This window comes from Callospermophilus lateralis, chromosome 10 (assembly GCF_048772815.1).
Source record: "Callospermophilus lateralis isolate mCalLat2 chromosome 10, mCalLat2.hap1, whole genome shotgun sequence".
NCBI lineage: Eukaryota > Metazoa > Chordata > Mammalia > Rodentia > Sciuridae > Callospermophilus > Callospermophilus lateralis.
The window spans coordinates 110,526,027-110,549,871 of NC_135314.1; the positions used below are offsets into that span (position 1 = coordinate 110,526,027).

General features: G+C 41.9%; 1 protein-coding gene across 2 annotated transcripts in view; it reads right to left on the reverse strand.

Annotated features, from left to right (window-relative positions):
• The window catches only part of Veph1 (ventricular zone expressed PH domain containing 1), a 217,734-nt gene that overhangs the window by 175,480 nt on the left and 18,409 nt on the right, over window positions 1–23,845 (reverse strand). For both annotated transcript variants that reach the window (XM_076868484.2, XM_076868483.2), the window contains exons 2-3: window positions 11,519–11,734; window positions 1,878–2,052 (exon numbers count right to left, since the gene is read on the reverse strand). In XM_076868484.2, the coding sequence (XP_076724599.2) occupies window positions 1,878–2,052; window positions 11,519–11,734 (391 nt within the window). The remainder of the gene's footprint in view (window positions 1–1,877; window positions 2,053–11,518; window positions 11,735–23,845) is intronic.

Consider the following 23,845-nt stretch of genomic DNA (forward strand, 5'->3'; position numbering starts at 1 on the left):
GGATTAATGTCATAAAGAATGCATGCAGTAAACTTCAGCCATTGTTATTATTATTAACGTCATTATAATAATTTTGGTCAAGTGGATGGCCATTCAGAAGAAGAAATATGAAGATTAGGATACTACAGGTCAAAGTTGACAGTCTAGAGGCAAGAAAAACTATCGTAATGAAGAATGAAATCCCAACATGCCTCCTAGAGCTGTTTGGCAGGACTAGACAAAGATTTGAAGAGCAGAAAATCTGCTTCTCAAAGACAGCAAAATTCCTTCCGTGTTGCTACTCATGTGGGCCATGGGGGACTTTTACAGTCACATTGATCCTGAAAATCTAAACCCTGAAACACACAGTCCCAATCTTTTGTAGCTCGAGTTACCATTCATTTCATGGTAATTTTCATGGTGCCAAATCAAATAAACCAAATCATTTGTTTATTTCAAATGCTTGCAGTGAATTTAGAAAGTATACTTTGTGTTTCAAAGATTTCTTTGTCATTGAAACCATATTTTTAAAAATCTCAAATGGATGAGCTAAATTCTTGGCGGCTGTAAAGATATAATTCAATTTTTTTTTATAAATCTGTTAGTAGCATGTTGGACTACCACGGTCTTGAAATGCTTGTGTGTTTCAATGTTTGCAAGTCCTATGAATCTGTTCCAATAGTGTTTCCAAGGAGGTGAAAAAGTATAATTGTTTTTCTGGACTTTTAGCAAATTCAATATCACATATAAAGTGAAATCAGCATTTAAATTCTATAGCCAAAGGAAATTAGAAATAAAAATCCTGACTGGGGTTATTAATGACAACTCTTCACAGGCGAGTACACGGTCGAGAGAGAGAGACCTTACCATTTAGCTTGCCTCAGATATATCTGAGCATCAGCAGACACTGGGAGGACCCACTCAGAGGTCTAGGGGTGCAGAGAACCCTCCTTAGGAGGTCTACAGTAAGCTGGTGCTGGGAATAGGAGGACTGAGCTGGCATCCCGAGAGCTAGGCAGAACTGAAGGACTAGTTTGTTGTTAATCCTAAGGGCTGGGTGGAACTAAGGGACTAATTAATTGGTAATTCTGAGGCTGGGTGGAACCGGACTGCTAGTTTTTGTCTCATCAGTTGCACTGGGAGAACTTCACAGTGTGGAAGCTCCACCTGGGCGTGTGGGGTGTGTCCGTGAAATAAGAGGTAAGTAGCTTGTAAATTTCACAGGGTTTTTTTTTTTTTTTTTATGAGACTTGGGGCATTTGAATACATATCACATATATTATCTGTTGTTGTCTGATCCCAAATTTTACAAAAAAGTTTGGGATCTGAAGTCAAAAGAAAAAGAGAAGACAAGGTGAATATTTTGTGTGGAGTAATTTAACCTTGTCTGTACTTCCAAAGTTGGAACAATTAAGAGAGAGGCCCTGGTTTGATTTTTTTGTGGCAGTATGTAATACACTTTTAAGTCACTACCAAGTTATGATCACATTGAAGAAGACATTAAACACTCTGGTGTATTTCATCTAATCAAGGGCATTTTTTACTTTTGGAAACCATGAGAAGAAGAGGTTCTCAATACCGCCAGCAGTGGGGCCTGCCCCACTAACACAGAGCCACCCTCTAGAGCTGGAGTTGGAGCAGGCGGCCAGGGTGGTGGGAAACAGCCCCCTGGATTGGGTTATGCAGGGTTGGAGGGGCACCTACTACTGTCCAGAGTCCAGGCAACTCATCAGGTGGACAGAAGCCTCAGCCAGTCCCAGTGACCTTACACGTCACAAGTCACTTAGAGGCAGGGCCGAAGACCCAAGGGGCCTCACCTCCAGATCTCCAAAGCACTTAGGAAGACACCTCTAGACAACCCCAGGGACATGCACCTGAGCTTGGCCTTCACACTGTACCTTGAAGTATGCTCCTGACTATCACCTCGGTGTGCTCGGCCAGGAGCTCCGCCTTGGCGATGGCAGCCAGACACAGGTAGTTAGACAGGCTCCTGCGCAGCTCCCTGCTGCCTCTGTGGAGGAACCTCACGGCAATGGGGATGGCCAGTGCCATCACAGGGGGCCGGTTGTAATTCTGGGGAAACACAAGAAAGCAACAAATGACAGCGACTCACTGTTCACTCATGTACTTAACCATCCCAAATATTGCCTGGGCCAAGCTCCCAGAATGCACCTGTGGAAACGCAGGCCCTGCCCCACCTACGTGGCACCTGGGAACTCTTTTTTGGGAGAATTCGACAGGCGGTTGACAGAAGAAGCAGAATGCAGGGTGCCTAGGGAGCAAAGAAGGGGCATCAAGAAGGGTCAATAACACTTCCTGGAGGAAGAGACATCTTGGCTGGGACCTGAGAGGTGCCCAGGAGACGGCTGGTTATGGGTAGGGAAGCCATGGACACAGGAAGAACCCTGTGGAGGCACAGGTGAGAGCCCTTGGTGCCCTGGGTGGGGAGATGGAAATAGCTGCAGATGGATGGGTGGGTGGGTGTGGGGAAGCCAGGAGGTTGGAGCCGCACACAGAGGCACCAGGAAGAAAGGGGCTTGGGATTAATCTCCATGACAGCCAGGAGTTCCTGGGAGAGGAACATTCATCAGAGAATAATACAACCAAGGGAACACTGAAGAAGTCGCTTTCTGACTGTAACTTAAAAACTGCCACTCTGTGCAGTCAATCCAGGAGGAACCAGGAAAGAAGTCGCGGCAGAGATGCACGATGGAATGTCACCCAGCCATAACAGTGGGCGCATCCTGTTGTCTGTGACTTGGAGGGAACTGGAGGTCATTCTGGTAAGTAAAATACATCAGGCACAGAAAGAGGGGGCTAAAAGAGGTGACTTCATAGAAGTAGAGCGTGGAATAGTGGCCACTAGAGGCTGGACTGTCAGAGAATGGGAACCAAAGCACATTCTGGAGGGAAGAGTACCTATGGTGCTCGACACAGCAAGTGGCTTAGTTCCCAGTGATTTGTTATACAGCTTATAAAGGCTCCGAGAGGAGGGTGACACAACACAAAGACACAACACAAAGAAATACCAAAAGTTTAAAGGGAGGGAAACGCTACCTGCTCTAATTCACCCATTGCATGTTATGCACAGGTGTCAAAATCACCCTGTGCCCTACAAAGATGTACAATGTCATATGTCAACCAAACCAAACCAAGAAACTAAAGTTTCAGGTGAGATTCGGAAGAAACAAATTCTGAACCTTTGACTAAAAATATAAGGCATTCTGTACCCTAAAAAATTCTCTTCTTGATTGATGACTGAACATAAATACCCTTGCATATAAAATACTGCTATTGGCATGTAATTACCTGATTAGAGAATAATATTTGGAAGACATAAGCTGTTTTCTTAAAAATGAGCGGCACACATTAGTATCATCAACTTCACCTCTCTGTTTGGGAAAGGAGTTCATATTATGATATCACAACAGAAAAGTGGTTGTTTGGGAGTCCTCTAGCTCCTCCCATAATTCTGGGTTTGTGAGAAGTCCTCAATAAACACCTGGCGAGTTGAATAACTGATGAAGCCAATGTCGATGTAAGGTGATAATTGTCCCTGGGACGTAATGCAGGGGAAGGCACCTATGGAAGAAAAGCCTCTGGATCCTAGTCTGTCCACCCCCATCCTGGTGGGTGATCATGGAGGTGTTGCCCAACTCTCTGGGTCTCACTAGCAAAGCAATTACCACCATACTCTCCAACCAAACAGTGTCTAATAAATAGACCCCAAAGCAGACATGGCATAACTGCTTGGCATAGGAAGACTGTAGGTTGCTAAGGGACCACCCTCTGTGACCTCACTGCTGGGGACCCTTATGAAACTCAAGGAAATTTGGATGTCCCTGAGAGACAAGTTGGGCCAGACTTGGACACGCCTTTCAGCTGGATGCTGTGGCTGTGCTGAGGCCAGTTCTGTCCCTGTGGTTTTCTAAATGAGCCAATTAAATCTCCTGTGCTTGAGCTCCGCCTCCCTTCTTGTCACCAGAAACAAAAATATATCTGGGCAATCTTTAATCCATTCCTGTACTTCCATCCATTTTCCAGACCCATGGGTCCCTCTAATCCCTAGGCAGAGAAAAGGAGTCCTTCACAGCAGAGCTTGGTATCCCATCATGAAGCCACCTCTGACTCTAGGCTCTGTGACAGATCATGTGTCTAGACTGCAGCTCTACTCAGTAGATCATCTCACATCTCCTAACACCACCCAAGTATCAGGAGCATGGCTTTTCTCTTTTTCTAGTGAATTAAAGTGGGCCTGACTGGATTGGTCACTACTGCTGCGTCAGGAGGCCTCCCTGAGAGACTGGTTGCTCTCCCCCGCCCCAACCCCCAGAGGGCTTCTCTCAGCCCCAGAAGCCTGGGCAGATGCTGGGTCAGGCCACACAGAATGTTTGGTTCTGCCAACTCTTTGATCTATCTCACACCAAAGAACTTCATGCAGCTGGTGCATCTCAGTCATCCAGTGGATTCACCCATAGAGGGAGACTTCCCGAGGTCAAGCCCTGGGCATCGCTTTTTCCTTCTCAGGATACCCAGGAGCCAGACCAAGACCCAGAGTGTTTACACAAAGGCACAAAGGGGGGCACAAAGGCAGACCAGACCAGAGAGATACTGAGAAATATTTCATCCAGGACTCTGGTGAAACCTGATTCTAATAACACGCCAGCCCTAAACAGAATCTCCCCCTTTGCTAACTGTAACTTTCTATCCATCGAGTCCATTCTATCTCCCACATAGCATCTCCCTACCCCTCAGTGCTGAGTAAACTTGCCAAACCAGTGCTCCCACACTCCGCAGAAGGTAATTGACTTGGCCAGTTTCTCAATTATGCCCCTATCCTATACCTTGAGGCTACATTCAAGTCACTTCAGTTTGAGCACTGGATGTTCCCAAACCCCACAGTCTCATTTGGGTCACTCCTCTAGGCGGCCAGTCTGTCCATTACGTGGAGGCCTTTGTTGGGTGAACTTTAATACAGCATACCCTTGTCCCCATAGTGATGGGTCATCGCTCTGGCCTCAAGGGTGAAACACAATCACATAGTCCTCAGTGCTTTCCAACCAAGAACTCCATGCCCAAGTTTACTTCATCTATTCCGGGTCTTTCGCCAAAAAACCATTTGCAGTAGAACAAGTTCCCCTAGAGGAACACATCTTCAAGCTCACTGCTATGTGACTTGAAAAACCAAAGATCGTGGCATTGGAAAGTGTTCCCTGCTACCTGTGAACACAGACAGAAATGGGGAGAGATCAATGGAAATGAGTGTTTCCAGCAACTGACGTTTTTAAACCTCAGAAAGAGCGAGCATTTTCCAGCACCAATGAAAGATTGGGCTGTCCTTTTTAGAACAACTCTAGATGTTCTGGAGAAAAATAATGACCAGCTAACAAAGTTTCTGATGTGTGGTTCCAAGTGAAATGTATAAAACTCTCCCCAAATACATAATGCCATTGTTTTAAAAAGCAAACTTTAACACATTCATTTTTTTTCCTGTTTTTCTACCCACTTGATATTTGGGAATCTCTTGAGTAACACAAACAGTGACAGATTAAGCAAAAAGCAAATAGTTCACATAAACAGCAAAGTCTATCAGGGTCCAAACAGGGCCCCAACAGTTCCTAGCCTATCAAGGAGCCACAGCACTGCTGACACCAACAGGGCATGAGCAAGAGGCTGGGAGCAAGAGGAGGGGACCCCTGACAGGTGACCAACAGCTCTTTCCACGGCTGAGCTTCATTTGAAAGGCAGCAAAAGGAGCTGCTGCAGCAGCAGATGTCCAACCACAAATTATTTTATCTAGAATGATGTGGCTCAGGGGCATAGGAAGTCCTGGAGTTGGTGTCCAAGTTCAGCGGCAGCTGGTGATGGCTGAACCTGACAGACGTGCCCTCAGTACAGAGATGAGCGCTTGGTCTGAGTCTCCTCTTTCTCAGTTCTGTGTTCAGGGTGAACACAATAAAGGGCAGTGTGGACACAAAGACTTGCTCATGGGGACAGCAAAGTCCAGCCGCAGTGGTGACACAAGAGGACTTTGTTCTGCGGACGCCGACGAGCATTGAGCATCGTATCTCTCAACTAGATCAGCACCAGCTGGAGCCGTGGGTGGAGATTTTCCTCCTGAAAATGCACTTTGGGAATGTTTCCCAGTGTTTTAAGATGGAACAGAATAAAGCTAAGCAGAGGCGTTATCTGAGGTGTGGCAGCTAAATGACACTCAGGTCTTGATTTCAACTAAAGAGCCATAAAAACGATGGAGCTCAAAAAATAAATGCTAGATTCTTACCAGTTTAGTTATATGCAAAATTTAATTGTCACATGCCTAAGTCTTCCCAATGGATTTTCTGACAGGTGATAAGCAGCGGGTTTTAGGAACCTGAGCCAGGTGGTCGCCTTCCAGTTTAGACCACGATCTGAGGACTGGGGTTTCACACCTCGTGAGGGAAAAGGGTAGCTGGTAGGAAGCCAGAGAGCAGGCACCTTTCCTGAGACCATTTATTCACTCGATCATTCAGTTGATGTTATTTGAGCACCTACTATGTGCCACACACTATTCTAGGTGCTGGTACTAATTCCACGAATAAACAGAGCCTACCACTTGGACAGAATGGGAATAAGCAGTAAACAACGGCTAGACTAAATAATTAAATCAGTAGCCTCTTACAAAGTGTTGAGACCTATTTTAGAGTCTCCTGCAGATGATGATGGGATCAGCCAGAGTTGACACTCAAGCAATGCTTCCCTGTCCTACACATTCTGTCTTTATTTACTGTCTGTTTGTTTACTTCTCCAACAAACTTACGAGGCAGCTACTCCTATCATGTGGATTTTATAGACCAAGAAATGCATGCACAGAAGGATCCATTTGCCCAAGCTTACACCACGGGTCCATGGGAGAGCTGGGACTAGCTGGAATAAACTTCTACACTGACACAGCAGTCCCTCCTCCAAGAGCCCTGGAGGAGACACTCGGTCATCCAAGACACCTGGTAGACCCAGCCAGGGGCAGCACATGTGTCTTCACCCAGCACTGACTGGGGGACTCAGGCTGAGATGACCAAAGCCTGGAATGGAGGAGAAGGGACCCAGGATCCTTCTAAAGGAGGGAAATAGAGGCTCCTGGTTTTCCAACTGGACTTGAGACTTTTCTTAGCCCACCCCCCCATCTCCAACAACCCTCTTGGATGATCCCCCTCTTCACACAGTCATCCACAGGGGTGGCAGAGATGGGGAAAGAGGTGACGCAGAGCTGCTTCAACATCTGGGAACAGCTGGGCTAAGCAGTGTGGCTAGGAAGAGGCTGAACCTGAACTAGACATCAGGGGCCCGCCCAGCAGCGGCTCTCAGACTCCATCATGGCCTGTCTGTTGGTTGCTATGGTTTTGCTCCCGTACACCAACTGTGTCCATAGTCACAACATCCCTGAGGCACATTTTAATCTTCATCAACCCTCTCTAGGCTATGGCTTAGAAGTAGTGTGCCTTGTGGGGACAGCAGCTGATTCCACGAGGAAACTTCTTCCAGAGGAAGCTCTTAGCTGGAGAGAAGCTGTAGTTTGAACCAGGTGGTTCTGTGTCCTGTCTGGACCCAAATGGAGAGCCTTCTGTAGGAAAGGGCACCCCTCTCATGTACCACTCCCAATGAGAACCTTAATGGCATGGAGCTGGCAGGACTCTAGATGCCTCTGTCCTTCAAGATGCAACACTTAGTAGGAAGCTACTATACTATGTGAGGATGTTACTCTCCCTGTCACCTATAACCCTAGGCATCCTGGGAAGTAGGCAATGCCCTCCCATCGTACAGATGGCAAAACAGAGACTTGGAGAATGTAATGTGCCAGTCTCACATCTACATAAGAACAAGGTCCCTAAGACTCTCAGGCTTCAAGCACTGAAGCTCTCTGCTCTTCTACCTCCGCCTGTCCCCTGAGACGGCAGGTGAGCTGTTTTGTAGGTGACAGGTACAGATACTTGTCTGAGAACACAGGATGGGTTAGTAGAAGCAGAAGCCTCAAGTGAAACCAGACCAGACCAGACCCAGAGCTCACATGCCTGCCACGCACATGTACTGCTTTTGTATCAAGGGAGGAAGAGAAAGTGACTGGAATTTTAAGATATTTTTAAGGTCAGTGCAGCAGATTCATAAGTTTAGAACCCAAAAAAGAAGGAATTCAATATGATTATCAATTAAAAGAGGAATGAGCATGGGTATCTGAAGTAGGGTTGACAGTGGGCCAAAACAAGACATTTGGGGTTAAGGAAAGATCAAAAAGTACGTGTGTGTGTGTGTGTGTGTGTGTGTGTGTGTGTAAAACCATAAGTGCTCACATTCAGTTTAAAATTATTGAATAGTCAGCAAAGAGCAAATCAAAATGGTTAACGGTGTGGGAAGTGGCAAGGCCCTTGCCCTTGCCCTGGCCCTGGCCGTTACCCTGGCCCTGGCCCTTGTCCTTGGCTTTGCCCTGGCCCTGGCCCTTGCCTGGTTAGACAGGATGATCCTGATTGCTGATGGGTATCTTGGGAAGTGGGAATCTGGGTAGAGAGGAAATCATTCCTTTTTTATTCTCCATTTCATGCAAGCTAAAAATCCTGACTCCCTGACTTTCAAAAGTTGATCTGTTTTATTTCACTGAACAAACAAAGCAAAATGAGTCATCCGAATTTCTCCCTGGTTCCCACAAGAGCCTCAATTACAAGTGCTAAAAAATCATGTTTTCAATGTTTACTGCAAAAAATTCCCCTTAAGATTGGCTGGAGGCTGAATCCTCACTGTGAGACCCCCACGGCCTGCTGAGATTCTGGGAGACACACTGAAGGACACGTGCCCTTAGGGCTTCCTGCCTTCTCTACAGTGCTTCTGCCTCCCCCTGGGACCCAAGAAGGTCACTCCAACACCCCCTCACCCCCCCACCCCACCCCCATCCCTGCAGGCTGGCCTCTTTTTTGTCCCTCTCAATCAAGAGCCAATTTCTTAGTCATTCTCTTTTCTCTTTCCCAAAACAGCAGTCCCATACCTCACAACCCTGCTCTCAACAATCCTACAAACCCATTTGTCTGATTACCAGTGAATTGGCCATTTCTACTTTTCAAAAGCATTTGCTTTATGCCCCCCTTTTACACAGGAGACACAAAAAACACCTTGCCCAGAATAAAACACCCCTTTGTGTTAGAACTACGGGCATTTTGGAAGGGTAGCCCACTTAAGAGTTCTCCAACTTGGGTCTTATTTCACAAATCTGTACTTCTGCACAAGCTGGTTTTAAAATTTATTACTGAAGTACATGTGTATTCATTTTGCTTGCTTGGAGTGTCCTCTTGCTCACCTATCTGGTAACTTTCCTGCTCATTCCTCAAAACCTTTCCAACAAGACCTCCACCCAGACAACCTGCCCGACTCTAGGCCCATGCTAACAGTGGCGCCACTAACCCCTTGAAGCACATGAGCACTTGAAATGTGACTAGTCCAAAGTAAGAGGTGCTGAAATACAAAGCAGATTTATAAGGCAGGATTTTAAAATGCAAACCATTCACTAATTGATGCATTGACTACATGTTAACATGGTATTACTTTGCACATATTGGGTTAAGAAAAATATGTTATTGGGCTGGAGATGTGGCTCAAGCGGTAGTGCGCTTGCCTGGCATGTGTGCGGCCCGGGTTCGATCCTCAGCACCACATACAAACAAAGATGTTGTGTCCGCTGAAAACTAAAAAATAAATATTAAAATTCTCTCTCTCTCTTTCAAAAAAAAATTAAAAAAAAAAGAACAATATGTTATCAAATTGATTTCATCTCTTTGTTTACTTCTGCAGGTGGCTACTAGAAAATTTAAAATGACACATTTTGTGTCTTACATTAGATTTCTGTTGGATAGCTCTGCTTTCAAGTCTACACCAGTGATTTTAAACATGCAGAAGGAGCTGGAAAGTAAGACTGATTCGTGCGTGTCTATCTGAATGTCTGCAGAGTGGCTCTTTGGAGTGAATAATCTGTTTCTGATGTGCACCAGTGATATACTCAAGACAATCAAGGAAGAACAGATCTGATAGGTGTTTGCTGTTCTGTAGAAATAGAATTCATCTTCTATTGATTTTGCTGAAATCCTCATGACCTTTTCACCCATTCCTACCCAGGAAAATGGTATGGTGGCATGTATAGTCTGTGAGTCGACAAGTCCCTGGACAGAGCAGAGTAAGTAGAACGTAGGCCAGTGAAGTATGGTCGACTGTGAGGGGAAAGGAAGAGCAGGGTGGGAAGAGAGGGAGCAGGAGGAGGGCAGGAGGAGGAGGAGTAGAGGAGGGGGAGGAACAGGAGGAGGAGGAGAGGAAGGGGGGACAGGAGGAGGAGAAGGAGGAGGAAGGGAGGAGGCTCAGGAGGAGGAGGAGGGAAACTAATACTATCCACTATATGGTGCCGAGGACTTCAGTGTGACCAGAATGTCCATACCTGGGCACAGTGGAAGTCAGTGGGCTCTGAGGGATGTTCATCAACATTGTGTTGAAGGTAAGGAGGAGAAGGAGGGGTGCTGTGACCAATCAGGTTGGCAAATGCTGTACTAAACAAAATTAAGAGCTTGTTTTGCTTTTTCCTATTAATTGCAGGACTTTTCAGGGTCTTTAATCTGCTATGAAACATTTTGACAGCTCAAAGTGGAAAACTTGAAGTCAGCATTCCCAATGTGCCTGGCCACAGACTTCCTTTTTAAGAAACACATGCCAACATCACTGGTTCATAAAATTTGTCCTAAACAATGATCTTTAATCTGCATTTTAGGATGAAGAAACCATGGCTCAGGAAGTTGGGACATGCCCTACATTTCTTTGTCATACAACTGATTTGTGTCTAAGCCCAAATTCCAAATTCATATTTATATCAGAGAAAGGAATTAAACAGGATCAGAACAGGCAGATATCATCATGAAGCATTCACAGTGCATATAGAAATCCTTTTTTAATTTATTTTTTTGTACCAGGGTCTGAACCCAGTGGTGTTTAACCACTGAGCCACCTCCCTAGTGTCTCATTAAGTTGCTTAGCGCCTCACTAAATTGCTGAGCCTGACTGAACTTGCGATCCTCCTGCCTCAGCCTTCTGAGTTGCTGGGATTACAGGCATGTTGCCATTGTGCTTGGCAGGAATACTCTTAAAGCTACCTCTTTCCTCCCATGTGGCCTAAGCTCCCGGCCTCCCTTCAGTCTCTACTTCCTCTTTGGTCTCCTAGGATGAACGAGTTAGTTCCCTTGTGAATTTTCCAGTGCTCTGCATTTGGATCTCTCTGGACATACTGCTTTATTATTAGCTTTTTATTGGCACACATCTTATCTCTCCAAGTAGACAAGAGTTCCCTACAGGGGGTCTTGCTTGTAGCAGGGGCCCGCTAGGCCTTTCTTGGTTTTTTTAATCACCAGCCTGTTGGATCAGCTGCTAATGGATTATGGTGTCTTTTATAGTATCTAAAAGGTACAGAAAAACTGACTCTTGGTTAGACATTGTGCGTTCCACTGGTGTCAAACAGCTCACCATCCATTGAACACTGACGTACCTGTAAAATGCAGCTCATGATATCAGACGCGATTTTCGCATGAGGCGGGTCCTCTTCCCTCCCTGAGGGTTTCAGGCTGTGTTCCAGGCAAGAGTCCCAGAGCCCCACGAGGGCCTTGGCGTGCTTCTCAATGGACTCTGTCTCTCTGATGGCTGTTGTGATTCTTGTGATACAGATTTCAACCACTGCCTGGTCATTGTTATTGGTTTGGTAATCCTGTTTGGAAAGAAAACCTTCATGTTGAATAAGACCCTAGAAAGTTATCCTTCAAAGACTAACTACTGACTGTCATTTAGAAACAGGCAGTCCATGCTGCAGCTAAGGGGTGAGGCTGTAAACCACAGTCTACAATGAGGCCATCATCCTTTTGCCTTGAAAGAGGCAGGCCTGTGGGAGAGGCAGGGAGCAGATGTGCTAGGATGGGGAAGCAGAGCCGCTGGGCCTCGGCCAATGGCCAGGATGGAGAGAGCGGAGAAGCTGAGCCCTGCACTTGCATGGGCTTAGCCTCTGGGCTCTCTCCGTTTCTCAGCCCATCACAGGGCAGGGTTACCCTGGCATTTCAGGATCACTTATGAAGTTTTCCATATTCCTTTCCAATTTCCCCTCATTACTCTCTGTCTTTGGGGACACGACAGAAGACATCATGTCATTTCTCCCTCTTCCATGCAGGTAGCTGCCAGACCCAGTTTAGCTTTCCCTGGCCAAAATGCGCCCACTCCCATTTCACATCTTTCAGATTCCACACTCTACCGAGTTATTACCACTAACCAGAGCATTGAACTGTGGAAAAAAGGCTGTTGGCGTTCATTTGAAAATCGGTCTGTGAACTGCATGTGGCTGACTCACAAAGCTGACAACATCGTGGTGTCGCCAAGCGTTGAGGTCTTTTGATGCAGGAGGTGATGATGGGCTTTTTGTCCACGACAGGTTCTTCTCTGAACATTCTCGTCATTGTTACTATAACTAAGGGGATAGTAAACACCTTTGCATGAATCACTCTCTTCCTTGCAGATCATTTGTAGCCTAGATTCTCCAGAAATTGGACTTCTGAGTCTCAGGATGGTATTACTTTTCAGGCTCAGGAGATGTCCATGTACTATTCTGGGAAAGTCTTGCTACTCGGTGCTCGGTCACCTGGGTGAACCCAGTCTCCTTCTGTGCTTTTTCAGGAACAGAGCATTTCTAATTTTTGACTTTTTGATTGGTGAGAAACAGTATCTCTTTGCTATATTAACCAGGGTTCCCTGACCCAAAGCCAGCTGGAGACATTTCACCTGTTTGTTGGTGTTCGCATTTCCACCTCTGGGAACCGTGTGTTCCCAGGTTCATCTACCCTCATGATTTGCTTTGCTCTTTGGTCCTCCTCTGGTGCAATCTCTCCTTCCATGAAGAATGCCAGGTTGACACTTGACATTGGGATGTGGATAAGCCTGCATGTTTCACTACTGCCAGCTTAGTTTTGTTTTGTGCTTCAATTTACTGATGTTTTAAGGTTTTGGATAGTCAGATCTGTCAATTTTGGGGAGTCTCATTGTTTTTCTTTTCTGGTTTTCAATTGGAAATTTATGGGGCTTAAATTATTCATGGAGTTAACAATGAATTCAATAGACATGGTAGAGAAATTAAAAGGAGGCCAAGAGAAGGTTTGCTGTGAAAAGCAAGAAGTCAGCTTCCCGGTTCCCTGCTCCTATTCCCAGTTCCCTTACCCAGAGGTGGAGCACATAGGAATCGCCTGTGCATAAGCTTTCCTTCCTGTGTGCTCCTTTTAATGGCTTAAAACAACACAGCACAACACAACACAGCAACAACAACAAAAGCTTCCAGTTTTCCTTATTGAAAGTCCTCATAAGAATCACCCCTTATTTTTCTAGATTAACAACAACCTGACAAAGGATCCATTTATTATTTTAGAAATTAGTCTCCTAACCATCCACTTAGCTCTTCCATCTCTGGTATTTGTGAAAGGACATAGACTGCCTTTTCTTTGAGGAGCTCATCTCATCTTGCCACTCCCATTGCAAAAAGGCTCATCTCCTGGCAACTGACTCACGGGCATGGGGTGCAGGTTCAGGGTTGTCTTGAGTCGGCTATGCTAATCCTCAGCTCTCCCACACCATGGATCTCGGGGTCTTCCTTGTGTCAGCTCCAGATTCCTGACATACATTTTGTGTTTTTGTGGTTGCTATTAACAAAATCTGTTTTTCCCCTCATCAGGAATTTTAATTAGTTGTTGCTGATTAAGTGAACCTTTTGCTTTTTGTATTTATTTTGTAGCCAGCTGTTTAGCTCCACTATTTTTAATTATGATAAATTTTCAAATTATTCTCTTGGGTTTTCTAGGAAGATTTTTGTATTTTGCAGGCCTGCTGAGGTCTGTCCCTTTGATATATCTCACAGCTTAATATGTTGTCAAGAATTCCCTAAGCTATTTCACATAAAAGTGATTAGAGAGAGAACACTGGTTTAGTCTGGAATTTCTTTTAATCAGTTTTTGTTTGCATCCTTTTTTTTTCTTTTTGTAGATGTGTATGGACAGCATGCTTTTATTTTATTTGTTTATTTTTATGTGGTGCTAAGGATCAAACCAATGACTCACATATGCTAGGCAAGCGCTCTACCACTGAGCTACAGCCTCAGTCCCAGTCTAGAATTTTAAAAATATAAAATTCTATGGCCAGAACCAAGATAATACAGTAAATGTTTTAAATCATACAAGATGCATCACTTTCTTCCTATTTTTTTTAAAGAGAGAGTGAGAGAGGGAGAGAGAGAGAGAAAGAGAGAATTTTAATATTTTATTTTTTAGTTTTCAGCGGACACAACATCTTTGTTTGTATGTGGTGCTGAGGATCGAACCTGGGCCGCACTCATGCCAGGCGAGCGCGCTACCGCTTGAGCCACATCCCCAGCCCTCTTCCTATTTTTAAAGTTCATAAATTTGATTTAATATTATAATTTATAATATTAAAGAAGTATCAATCCATTTCTATTTTGTTGAGTTTATTTCTTAATCAAGATTGGTGATTAAATACCTTTTGACCATTGCTAGATACATCATTTTATTTTTGTCCTCAGAGCCATTTTTATGACAAAATTTAGAAACAAACTTCCTTAAAACAGTTAGTTTTGCAAATGCCGAATGTTTTCTAATATAAGAAGGCTGATTCATAGTGGGGTTGGGAGGGGGGAACATGGGCAGATTAGACAAACTCTAGATAGGGCAAATGGGAGGGAAGGGAGGGAGGGAGGAAAGTAGTATACAAAAGATGGTGGAATGAGATGGACATCATTTCCCTAAGTACATATATGAAGACACGAATGGTGGGAATATACTTTGAATACAGTCAGATATATGAAAAATTGTGCTCTATATGTCTAATATGAATTTAATGAATTCTACTGTCATACATATCAAATTAAAATGAAAAAAAAACAGTTTTACATTACTGGACTGTGTTTTACTGAATTCTGGGAATAGTTTTTTAATGTGCAGTGGGATTTTGCTTTTACTATTTATTTAAATATTTTGCATAAATATTTGGTCCTCTCAATGTTACACAAAATACATAGACGAGGTTGTGAGGGGAAAGGGGGGGAAACAAGGGAGAGAATTGAACAATAGCACAAGAGGTAGAGAGGGAAGATGGGAGGGGAGGGGAGGGGGGATAGTAGGGGATAGGAAAGGTAGCAGAATACAACAGTCACTAATATGCCATTATGTAAAAAGGTGAGTGTGTAACCGATGTGATTCTGCAATATGTATTTGGGGTAAAAATGGGAGTTCATAACCCAATTGAGTCAAATGTATGAAAGATGATTTATCATGAGCTTTGTAATGTTTTGAACAACCAATAAAAAAAAAGGAGGAATGAAGAATAAAAATGGAATGAGGCATTTAGAACTAAAATAGAAAAATAGCAGATCAATAATTAGATCAATAATTTAAGTAAATGTGAATGGATTAAATACTCTAACAAAAGGGATGAGATTGTCTAATTGTGTAAAGAATAAAAAGCAACTACATACATACTAGATAACTTACTCTTTGGATTTAATTATATAAGTAAATCCAAAGAACAGAAGCAAAAATATGAATCACTCAAACAATAATCATTAATAATTTGGAGTGCCTACCCTAATATCAGAAATGATTTTAAGATAAAAATGTTCCTAGAGGCAAAATGGGACATTTTATAATACTAAACAGGTTAATAATCATAAATATAGCAATTATACATAGGCATATCTAAAAGAACAGTCCCAAAATGCATGAAGTGAAACCCAAGAGTTAAAAAGATAAACAGATGATTTTGCAATAATAGATACTTCAATATCTTACTCTTAATAATTGGTAGAACACTTAGAGACAAAATTATTAAGTCTATAAGTGAGTTAATCAACATTAAGTTGATCCTAAATACTATCTATTGAACACTTCACCAAACAATAAAATTCTCAACTTTTCAAGCACAGGTGAACATATCTCAGGTCAATTAATATGTTAGACTATAAAACAAGTTTCAAATAAATGTAAAATAATTGAAATAATAAAAAATGTATTTTAATTATAAAAAGCACATATATATCCTTGTGGATACCAACACAAGAAATTTTGAAAATCCACAAATACTTAGAAATTAATCAACACTCTTCTAAAGAGTTTATTGTAAAGAAACTATGGATCAAAGGGGGGAAAAAGAACTGAAATTTGAAAAATTTTTAAACTAAATGAAAATGCAAAAACAACATCTTAGTACATTTTGTGCTATAACAGAATCCCATGAACTGGCAAGGTTCTGAAGTCTGGGAATCGCAAGGGGATGGCATCTAGAGAAGGCCTTTTTGCCATGTTGTCATATGGTAGAGGCCAAATACAAGTGAAAAAGAGAGAGAGAGAGAGAGAGAGAGAGAGAGAGCGCGCAAAAGGGAGCAGAACTCATCTTTTGATAAGAAACTGATTCCCGGGCCAGGCTGGGTGGCGCACACCTGTAATCCCAGCAGCTCAGGAGGCAGAGGCAGGAGGATTGTGAGTTCAAAGCCAGCCTCAACAATTTAGTGAGGCAATAAGCAACTCAGTGAGACCCTGTCTCTAATAAAACACAAATAGGGCTAGAGATGTGGCTCAGTGATCAAGTGCCCCTGAGTTCAATCCCTGGTACCCCTCCCTCGCCAAAAAAAAAAAAAAAAAAAAAAGATTCCCACAAAAAATGGCATTAATCCATCCATGATGATAGAGACCTCATGGCATAATTACTTTTTAGGACTGTTAAATTGAGAATTAAGTTACTAACATATGTAGTGAGATTCAAACTATAGCACATTTATTAATTATGAAATATAATTATAGCAGTGCTTAGCAGAACTCAATAATTTCAAATGTCTGTATTAGGAAAAAAAAAAGAAAAAATCCTATCACTTCAAATATTTTGCCAGTTAAACACTGAATTAGTATATGAATCAGTAATTTCACTTCTAGACGTATACCCAAAAGAATTAAAACTATACATGTATGCCATAACATAAATATTCATAGTAACATTATTCATAATAGTCAAAGTTGAAAACAACCTGCAAATGATATAAACATAAATAAAATGTAGTGTATCTATACAATGGAAAGTTATTAAGCCAAAAAATACAATGAAGTACTGATATATTTTACAACATGTTTACCACATCAAAAATATTAAGCTAATTTTATTTTATTTTATTTTTTTTTATTTTTTTTTATGGTATTTTCCAATGTTATCCTTTTTTTTTTTTAATTAATTTTTATTGTAGGTTGTTCAAAACATTACATAGTTCTTGATATATCATATTTCACACTTTGATTCAAGTGGGATATGAACTCCCATTTTTACCCCATATACAGATTGCAGAATCACTTCAGTTGCACAACCATTGATTTACATATTGCCATTCTGGAGTCTGTTGTATTCTGCTGCCTATTCTATCCTCTACTATCCCCCCTCCCCCCTCCCCTCCCCTCTTCTCTCTCTACCCCCTCTACTGTAATTCATTTCTCCCCCTTATATTTTCCCTCCTTTCCCCTCACTTCCTCTTGTATGTAATTTTGTATACCCCTGAGGGTCTCCTTCCATTTACATGCAATTTCCCTTCTCTCTCCCTTTCCCTCCCACCTCTCATCCCTGTTTAATGTTAATCTTCTTCTCATGCTCTTCTTCCCTACTCTGTTCTTAGTTACTCTCCTTATATCAAAGAAGACATTTGGCATTTGTTTTTAAGGGATTGGCTAGCTTCACTTATTAAGCTAATTTTAAAAGCCAAACATAAAAGGCCACACATTATATGATTCCACTTATATGAAATGTCCATATTGGGAAGATCCATAGAGTTAGAAGTATATTAGTGATAGACATCATTATCCAAAGTACATGTATAAAGACATGAATTGATGTGAACACACTTTGTATACAAACAGAGGTATGAAAAATTGTTCTACATGTGTAATAAGAATTGTGATGCATTCTGCTCTCATGTATTTAAAAAATAAAACCAATAAAAAAGGAAAAAAAATTAAATATTTGGTTCTTATATCTGTCATTTTTTTGTATCATTTACTCTAATTCCATAACAGGATTTGGAAAGAGCTCTCTATACCTTAATTTTTTTTTAACCTTAGTGTATCATGGCCCAAGAACAGCATATTAAAATATTCTGCAACTAGCATGCCTATCTATTTTTCCTGGTATCTCCTATGGTTTTTGTCTTGTGGACATTGTTGTTATATACTCTGATGCAGAGATATTAATTCCATAACTCTTGTCATCTAAACTGTCTGGCATAAAAATTATCTTTGAAGGTAGTTATGATCTAGACATGAGGTGTTCCTCCAAAGCCCCTGTGTGAAACAGTGCAACAAAGTTTCAAGGTGAAATGATTGGATTACAAGAACTTTAACCTAATCAGTGCATTAATCCACTGATAGGGGCTAACTGGGTGTGACTGTAAGCAGGCAGGGTATGGCTGGAGGATGTGGGTCCCTGGAGGACGTGGGTCGTTGGAGGCATGCCTTTGGGGTTTATATTTTGTCCATGGTAAGTGGAGTGCTCTCTGTCTGCTCCTGGTTGCCATGCCCTGAGCTGCTTTCCTCCTTCAAGCCCTTTTGCCATGATGTTCTGCCTCACCTTGGCCCCAGAGCTGAGGAGTCAGCCGACTGTGGACTGAACCTCTCAAACTGTGAGACAAAATGAACTTTTCCTCCTCTATACACTGTCAGGTCTTTTGGTCGCAATGACCAAAAAGGCTGACTAACATATTGGTTTTATTTAGTGCTTTTTAGCATGAATGTTTTCCTGTCTGATATAAATATCATCATCTCTGTTTCTTTTGGTTTGTATTTGCCTAGCATCAATTTCTCATTTTATTCTCATTTTTAAACATTTCTTTTGCAGCCTATGCTGCATTGAATGAATGATTGATAACTTTGCAAAAAAATATTTAGTAGCCATTATTCAATAATTCTCAGTAGCAAAGGCATGTCTAGTAATGGGGTTTACAAAAGTAAGAAAGTATCACTTGAGCATCATTTGATTCCCAATAATTTATCATAATCAACAATTTAAGCATCATGGGGCTGCATGTAGACATCACAGATCTTCATTTGAGAACAGAAGACCCTGCCTTAGCAAATAAGTAGGCAAACTTGTTCTCACAATATTCAGCTAAAATGATTGGTTTTGACTCAGTTGATTTCCAGTCCCAAAGTATCCTTTTCTATGTTTTGTCTGGCAATTGATCATGGTACCAAAAAAAAAAATGTAGCCTTTATACAAGGTCTGAATATGTGATACGGTTTTGCTTCAAAATTGTTTGCTTCAATTGGGATTACCAACAGTCCATATGAAATGGACTTACCATACAATGCAATGATTTCAGATGGTCAAGGTGGACTACTACAGTGGACACTGGCAAATGTCCAAACCCCACCCAGGACAAAAGCACTTGTGTCCTTAGCTACTCTTCCATTTGGACAATCTGAATCCAACTGGTCCATGTGGGGACAGGAAAAGTCTGCCATCTTGAGGGGGTTATGCTGTAGCTTGCTGCTGCAGAAACCCAAGAGGTCATAGCAAACATTGTCACACTGCCCCATCAAGCACCTACTGTGTGGCCAAAGGTGTACTAAGCAGAACATGAATGAAACAGGGACAGAGAAGATTGTACCCAGGAGGATTCAAGTCAGAAATATGAAGGGGAGCCCAGCTTGCTTTTCCTTTGAATCTGTTGACTCACACCACCAGCTGAAGAGGGTCAGGAATCTGAGCAGGCAAGCGTGAACACACTAAGGGACTAAGCTGGGAAGGCCGCATTCATGGACAGGAGAGGGTGGAGGGTTGACTTCCCCATCCCATGAGAATTCTTGGGAGGATCCTTAGATCCAGACTCCCAGCAAAGATTGGCATCTGCTGGGTCCTAGTAGTGTGTTGATCCAATCTCTCCAGAGCAGCTACCACCCAACAAAGTCCCTAAGGCCTGATCACACCCAAGCCCCAGCCACAGGAACCCTCCACTTAGACCTCTGCAACAGCCCCACCTGGGAGTGCATTGATTTCATCTGTCCAGACAAAGCTCCAATCAACAATACTTTCCATTCCTTCCTACCTTATATAGGTGAGAAGAGAAGCTGAGAGCTATTTCCACCAGCTGCAGTTTGGGGCCACTTCAACTGGCAGCTATGTGAGCAACATAAAAAGTAAGGGGATAACACCTACCAGCACTTGTTCTCTCAAGCAGAAATGGAAAGAAGGACAGATGGACATAGGCAATGACCATCCTAGTGATTGTTTTGACCACCTTAGTGGAGATAATTCTTTCATTTTTTATTAACAATCTTCAATCTTTCTTCTCCTCCTCCTCCTCCTCCTCCTCCTCCTCCTTCTTTTTCATTTTCTGAGGTTTATTTCTGTGCTGATTGGTTCATGGATATATGCACATACATAATTGTTTTTTTCTAATTTTTAGCATTTTTAAATGATATCTATCTTTCCTTATCTTTTGAGGGTTAGGGGTTTGGTCTTTTTTGATTTTGTTTTGTTTTTGTTTGTTTCTCTTTCTCAAGTTCATTCTCCCACCAAAATCCGAATTCTCTTGTTTTCTCTCCCTTTACTTCTTTTTTCTTTTTTTTCCTTTTTTTTATTGGTTGTTCAAAACATTACAAAGCTCTTGTTATATCATATTTCATACATTTGATTCAAGTGGGTCATGAACTCCCATTTTTACCCCAAATACAGATTGCAGAATCACATCGGTTACACATCCACATTTTTACATAATGCCATATTAGTAACTGTTGTATTCTGCTACCTTTCCTATCCTCTACTATGCCCCCTCCCCTCCCTCCCATCTTCTCTCTCTACCCCATCTACTGTAATTCATTTCTTTTTTTTTTTTTATTTACTTTTTTTTAAAATTAATTTTTATTGTAGGTTGTTCAAAACATTACATAGTTCTTTATATATCATATTTCACACTTTGATTCAAGTGGGATATGAGCTCCCATTTTTACCCCATATACAGATTGCAGAATCACTTCAGTTGCACAACCATTGATTTACATATTGCCATTCTGGAGTTTGTTGTATTCTGTGCCTTTCCTATCCTCTACTATCCCCCCTCCCCCATCCCCTCCCCTCTTCTCTCTCTACCCCCTCTACTGTAATTCATTTCTCCCCCTTATATTTTCCCTCCTTTCCCCTCACTTCCTCTTGTATGTAATTTTGTATACCCCTGAGGGTCTCCTTCCATTTACATGCAATTTCCCTTCTCTCTCCCTTTCCCTCCCACCCCTCATCCCTGTTTAATGTTAATCTTCTTCTCATGCTCTTCGTCCCTACTCTGTTCTTAGTTACTCTCCTTATATCAAAGAAGACATTTGGCATTTGTTTTTAAGGGATTGGCTAGCTTCACTTAGCATAATCTGCTCTAATGCCATCCATTTCCCTCCAAATTCTATGATTTTGTCATTTCTTAATGCAGAGTAATACTCCATTGTGTATAAATGCCACATTTTTTTTATCCATTCGTCTATTGAAGGGCATCTAGGTTGGTTCCACAGTCTTGCTATTGTGAATTGTGCTGCTATGAACATGGATGTAGCAGTGTCCCTATAGTGTGCTCTTTTTAGGTCTTTGGGGAATAGACCGAGTAGTGGAATAGCTGGATCAAATGGTGGTTCCATTCCGAGCTTTCCAAGAAATCTCCATACTGCTTTCCAAATTGGCCGCACCAATTTGCAGTCCCACCAGCAATGTACAAGAGTACCCTTTTCCCCACATCCTCGCCAGCACTTGTTGCTGTTTGACTTCCTAATGGCTGCCAATCTTACTGGAGTGAGATGGTATCTTAGGGTGGTTTTGATTTGCATTTCTCTGACTGCTAGAGATGGTGAGCATTTTTTCATATACTTGTTGATTGATTGTATGTCCTCCTCTGAGAAATTTCTGTTCAGGTCCTTGGCCCATTTGTTGATTGGGTTATTCGTTATCTCATTGTCTAATTTTTTGAGTTCTTTGTATATTCTGGATATTAGGGCTCTGTCTGAAGTGTGAGGAGTAAAGATTTGTTCCCAGGACGTAGGCTCCCTATTTACCTCTCTTATTGTTTCTTTTGCTGAGAAAAAACTTTTTAGTTTGAGTAAGTCCCATTTGTTGATTCTAGTTATTAACTGTTGTGCTATGGGTGTCCTATTGAGGAATTTGGAGCCCGACCCCACAGTATGTAGATCATAGCCAACTTTTTCTTCTATCAGACGCCATGTCTCTGATTTGATATCAAGATCCTTGATCCACTTTGAGTTAACTTTTGTGCATGGCGAGAGAAAGGGATTCAGTTTCATTTTGTTGCATATGGATTTCCAGTTTTCCCAACACCATTTGTTGAAGATGCTATCCTTCTTCCATTGCATGCTTTTAGCCCCTTTATCAAATATAAGATAGTTGTAGTTTTGTGGATTGGTTTCTGTGTCCTCTATTCTGTACCATTGGTCCACCTGCCTGTTTTGGTACCAGTACCATGCTGTTTTTGTTACTATTGCTCTGTAGTATAGTTTGAAGTCTGGTATAGCTATACCGCCTGATTCACATTTCCTGCTTAGAATTGTTTTTGCTATTCTGGGTCTTTTATTTTTCCATATGAATTTCATGATTGCTTTCTCTATTTCTACAAGAAATGCCGTTGGGATTTTGATTGGCATTGCATTAAACCTATAGAGAACTTTTGGTAATATCGCCATTTTGATGATGTTACTTCTACCTATCCATGAACAGGGTATATTTTTCCATCTTCTAAGATCTTCTTCTATTTCTCTCTTTAGGGTTCTGTAGTTTTCATTGTATAAGTCTTTCACCTCTTTTGTTAGGTTGATTCCCAAGTATTTTATTTTCTTTGAGGATATTGTGAATGGGGTGGTTGTCCTCATTTCCATTTCAGAGGATTTGTCGCTGATATACAGGAATGCCTTTGATTTATGCGTGTTGATTTTATAGCCTGCCACTTTGCTGAATTCATTTATTAGCTCTAATAGTTTCTTTGTAGACCCTTTTGGGTCTGCTAGGTATAGAATCATGTCATCTGCAAATAGTGATAATTTGAGTTCTTCTTTTCCTATTTTTATGCCTTTAATTTCTTTCGTCTGTCTAATTGCTCTGGCCAGTGATTCGAGAACTATGTTGAACAGAAGTGGTGAGAGAGGGCATCCCTGTCTTGTTCCAGATTTTAGAGGGAATGCCTTCAGTTTTTCTCCATTCAGAATGATGCTAGCCTGAGGCTTAGCATAGATTGCTTTTACAATGTTGAGGTATGTTCCTGTTATCCCTAGTTTTTCTAGAGTTTTGAACATAAAGGGATGCTGTACTTTGTCGAATGCTTTTTCCGCATCTATCGAGATGACCATATGGTTCTTATTTTTAAGCCTGTTGATGTGGTGAATAACATTTATTGATTTCCGTATATTGAACCAACCTTGCATCCCAGGGATAAATCCTACCTGATCATGGTGCACAATTTTTTTGATATGTTTTTGTATCCGGTTCGCCAGAAGTTTATTGAGGATTTTTGCATCTAGGTTCATTAGAGATATTGGTCTGTAGTTTTCTTTCTTTGAAGTGTCTTTGTCTGGTTTAGGAATCAGGGTGATGTTGGCCTCATAGAATGAATTTGGAAGTTCTCCCTCTTTTTCTATTTCCTGAAATAGCTTGAAAAGTATTGGTATTAGTTCCTCTTTAAAGGTTTTGAAAAACTCTGCTGTATACCCATCCGGTCCTGGGCTTTTCTTAGTTGGTAGTCTTTTGATGGTATCTTCTATTT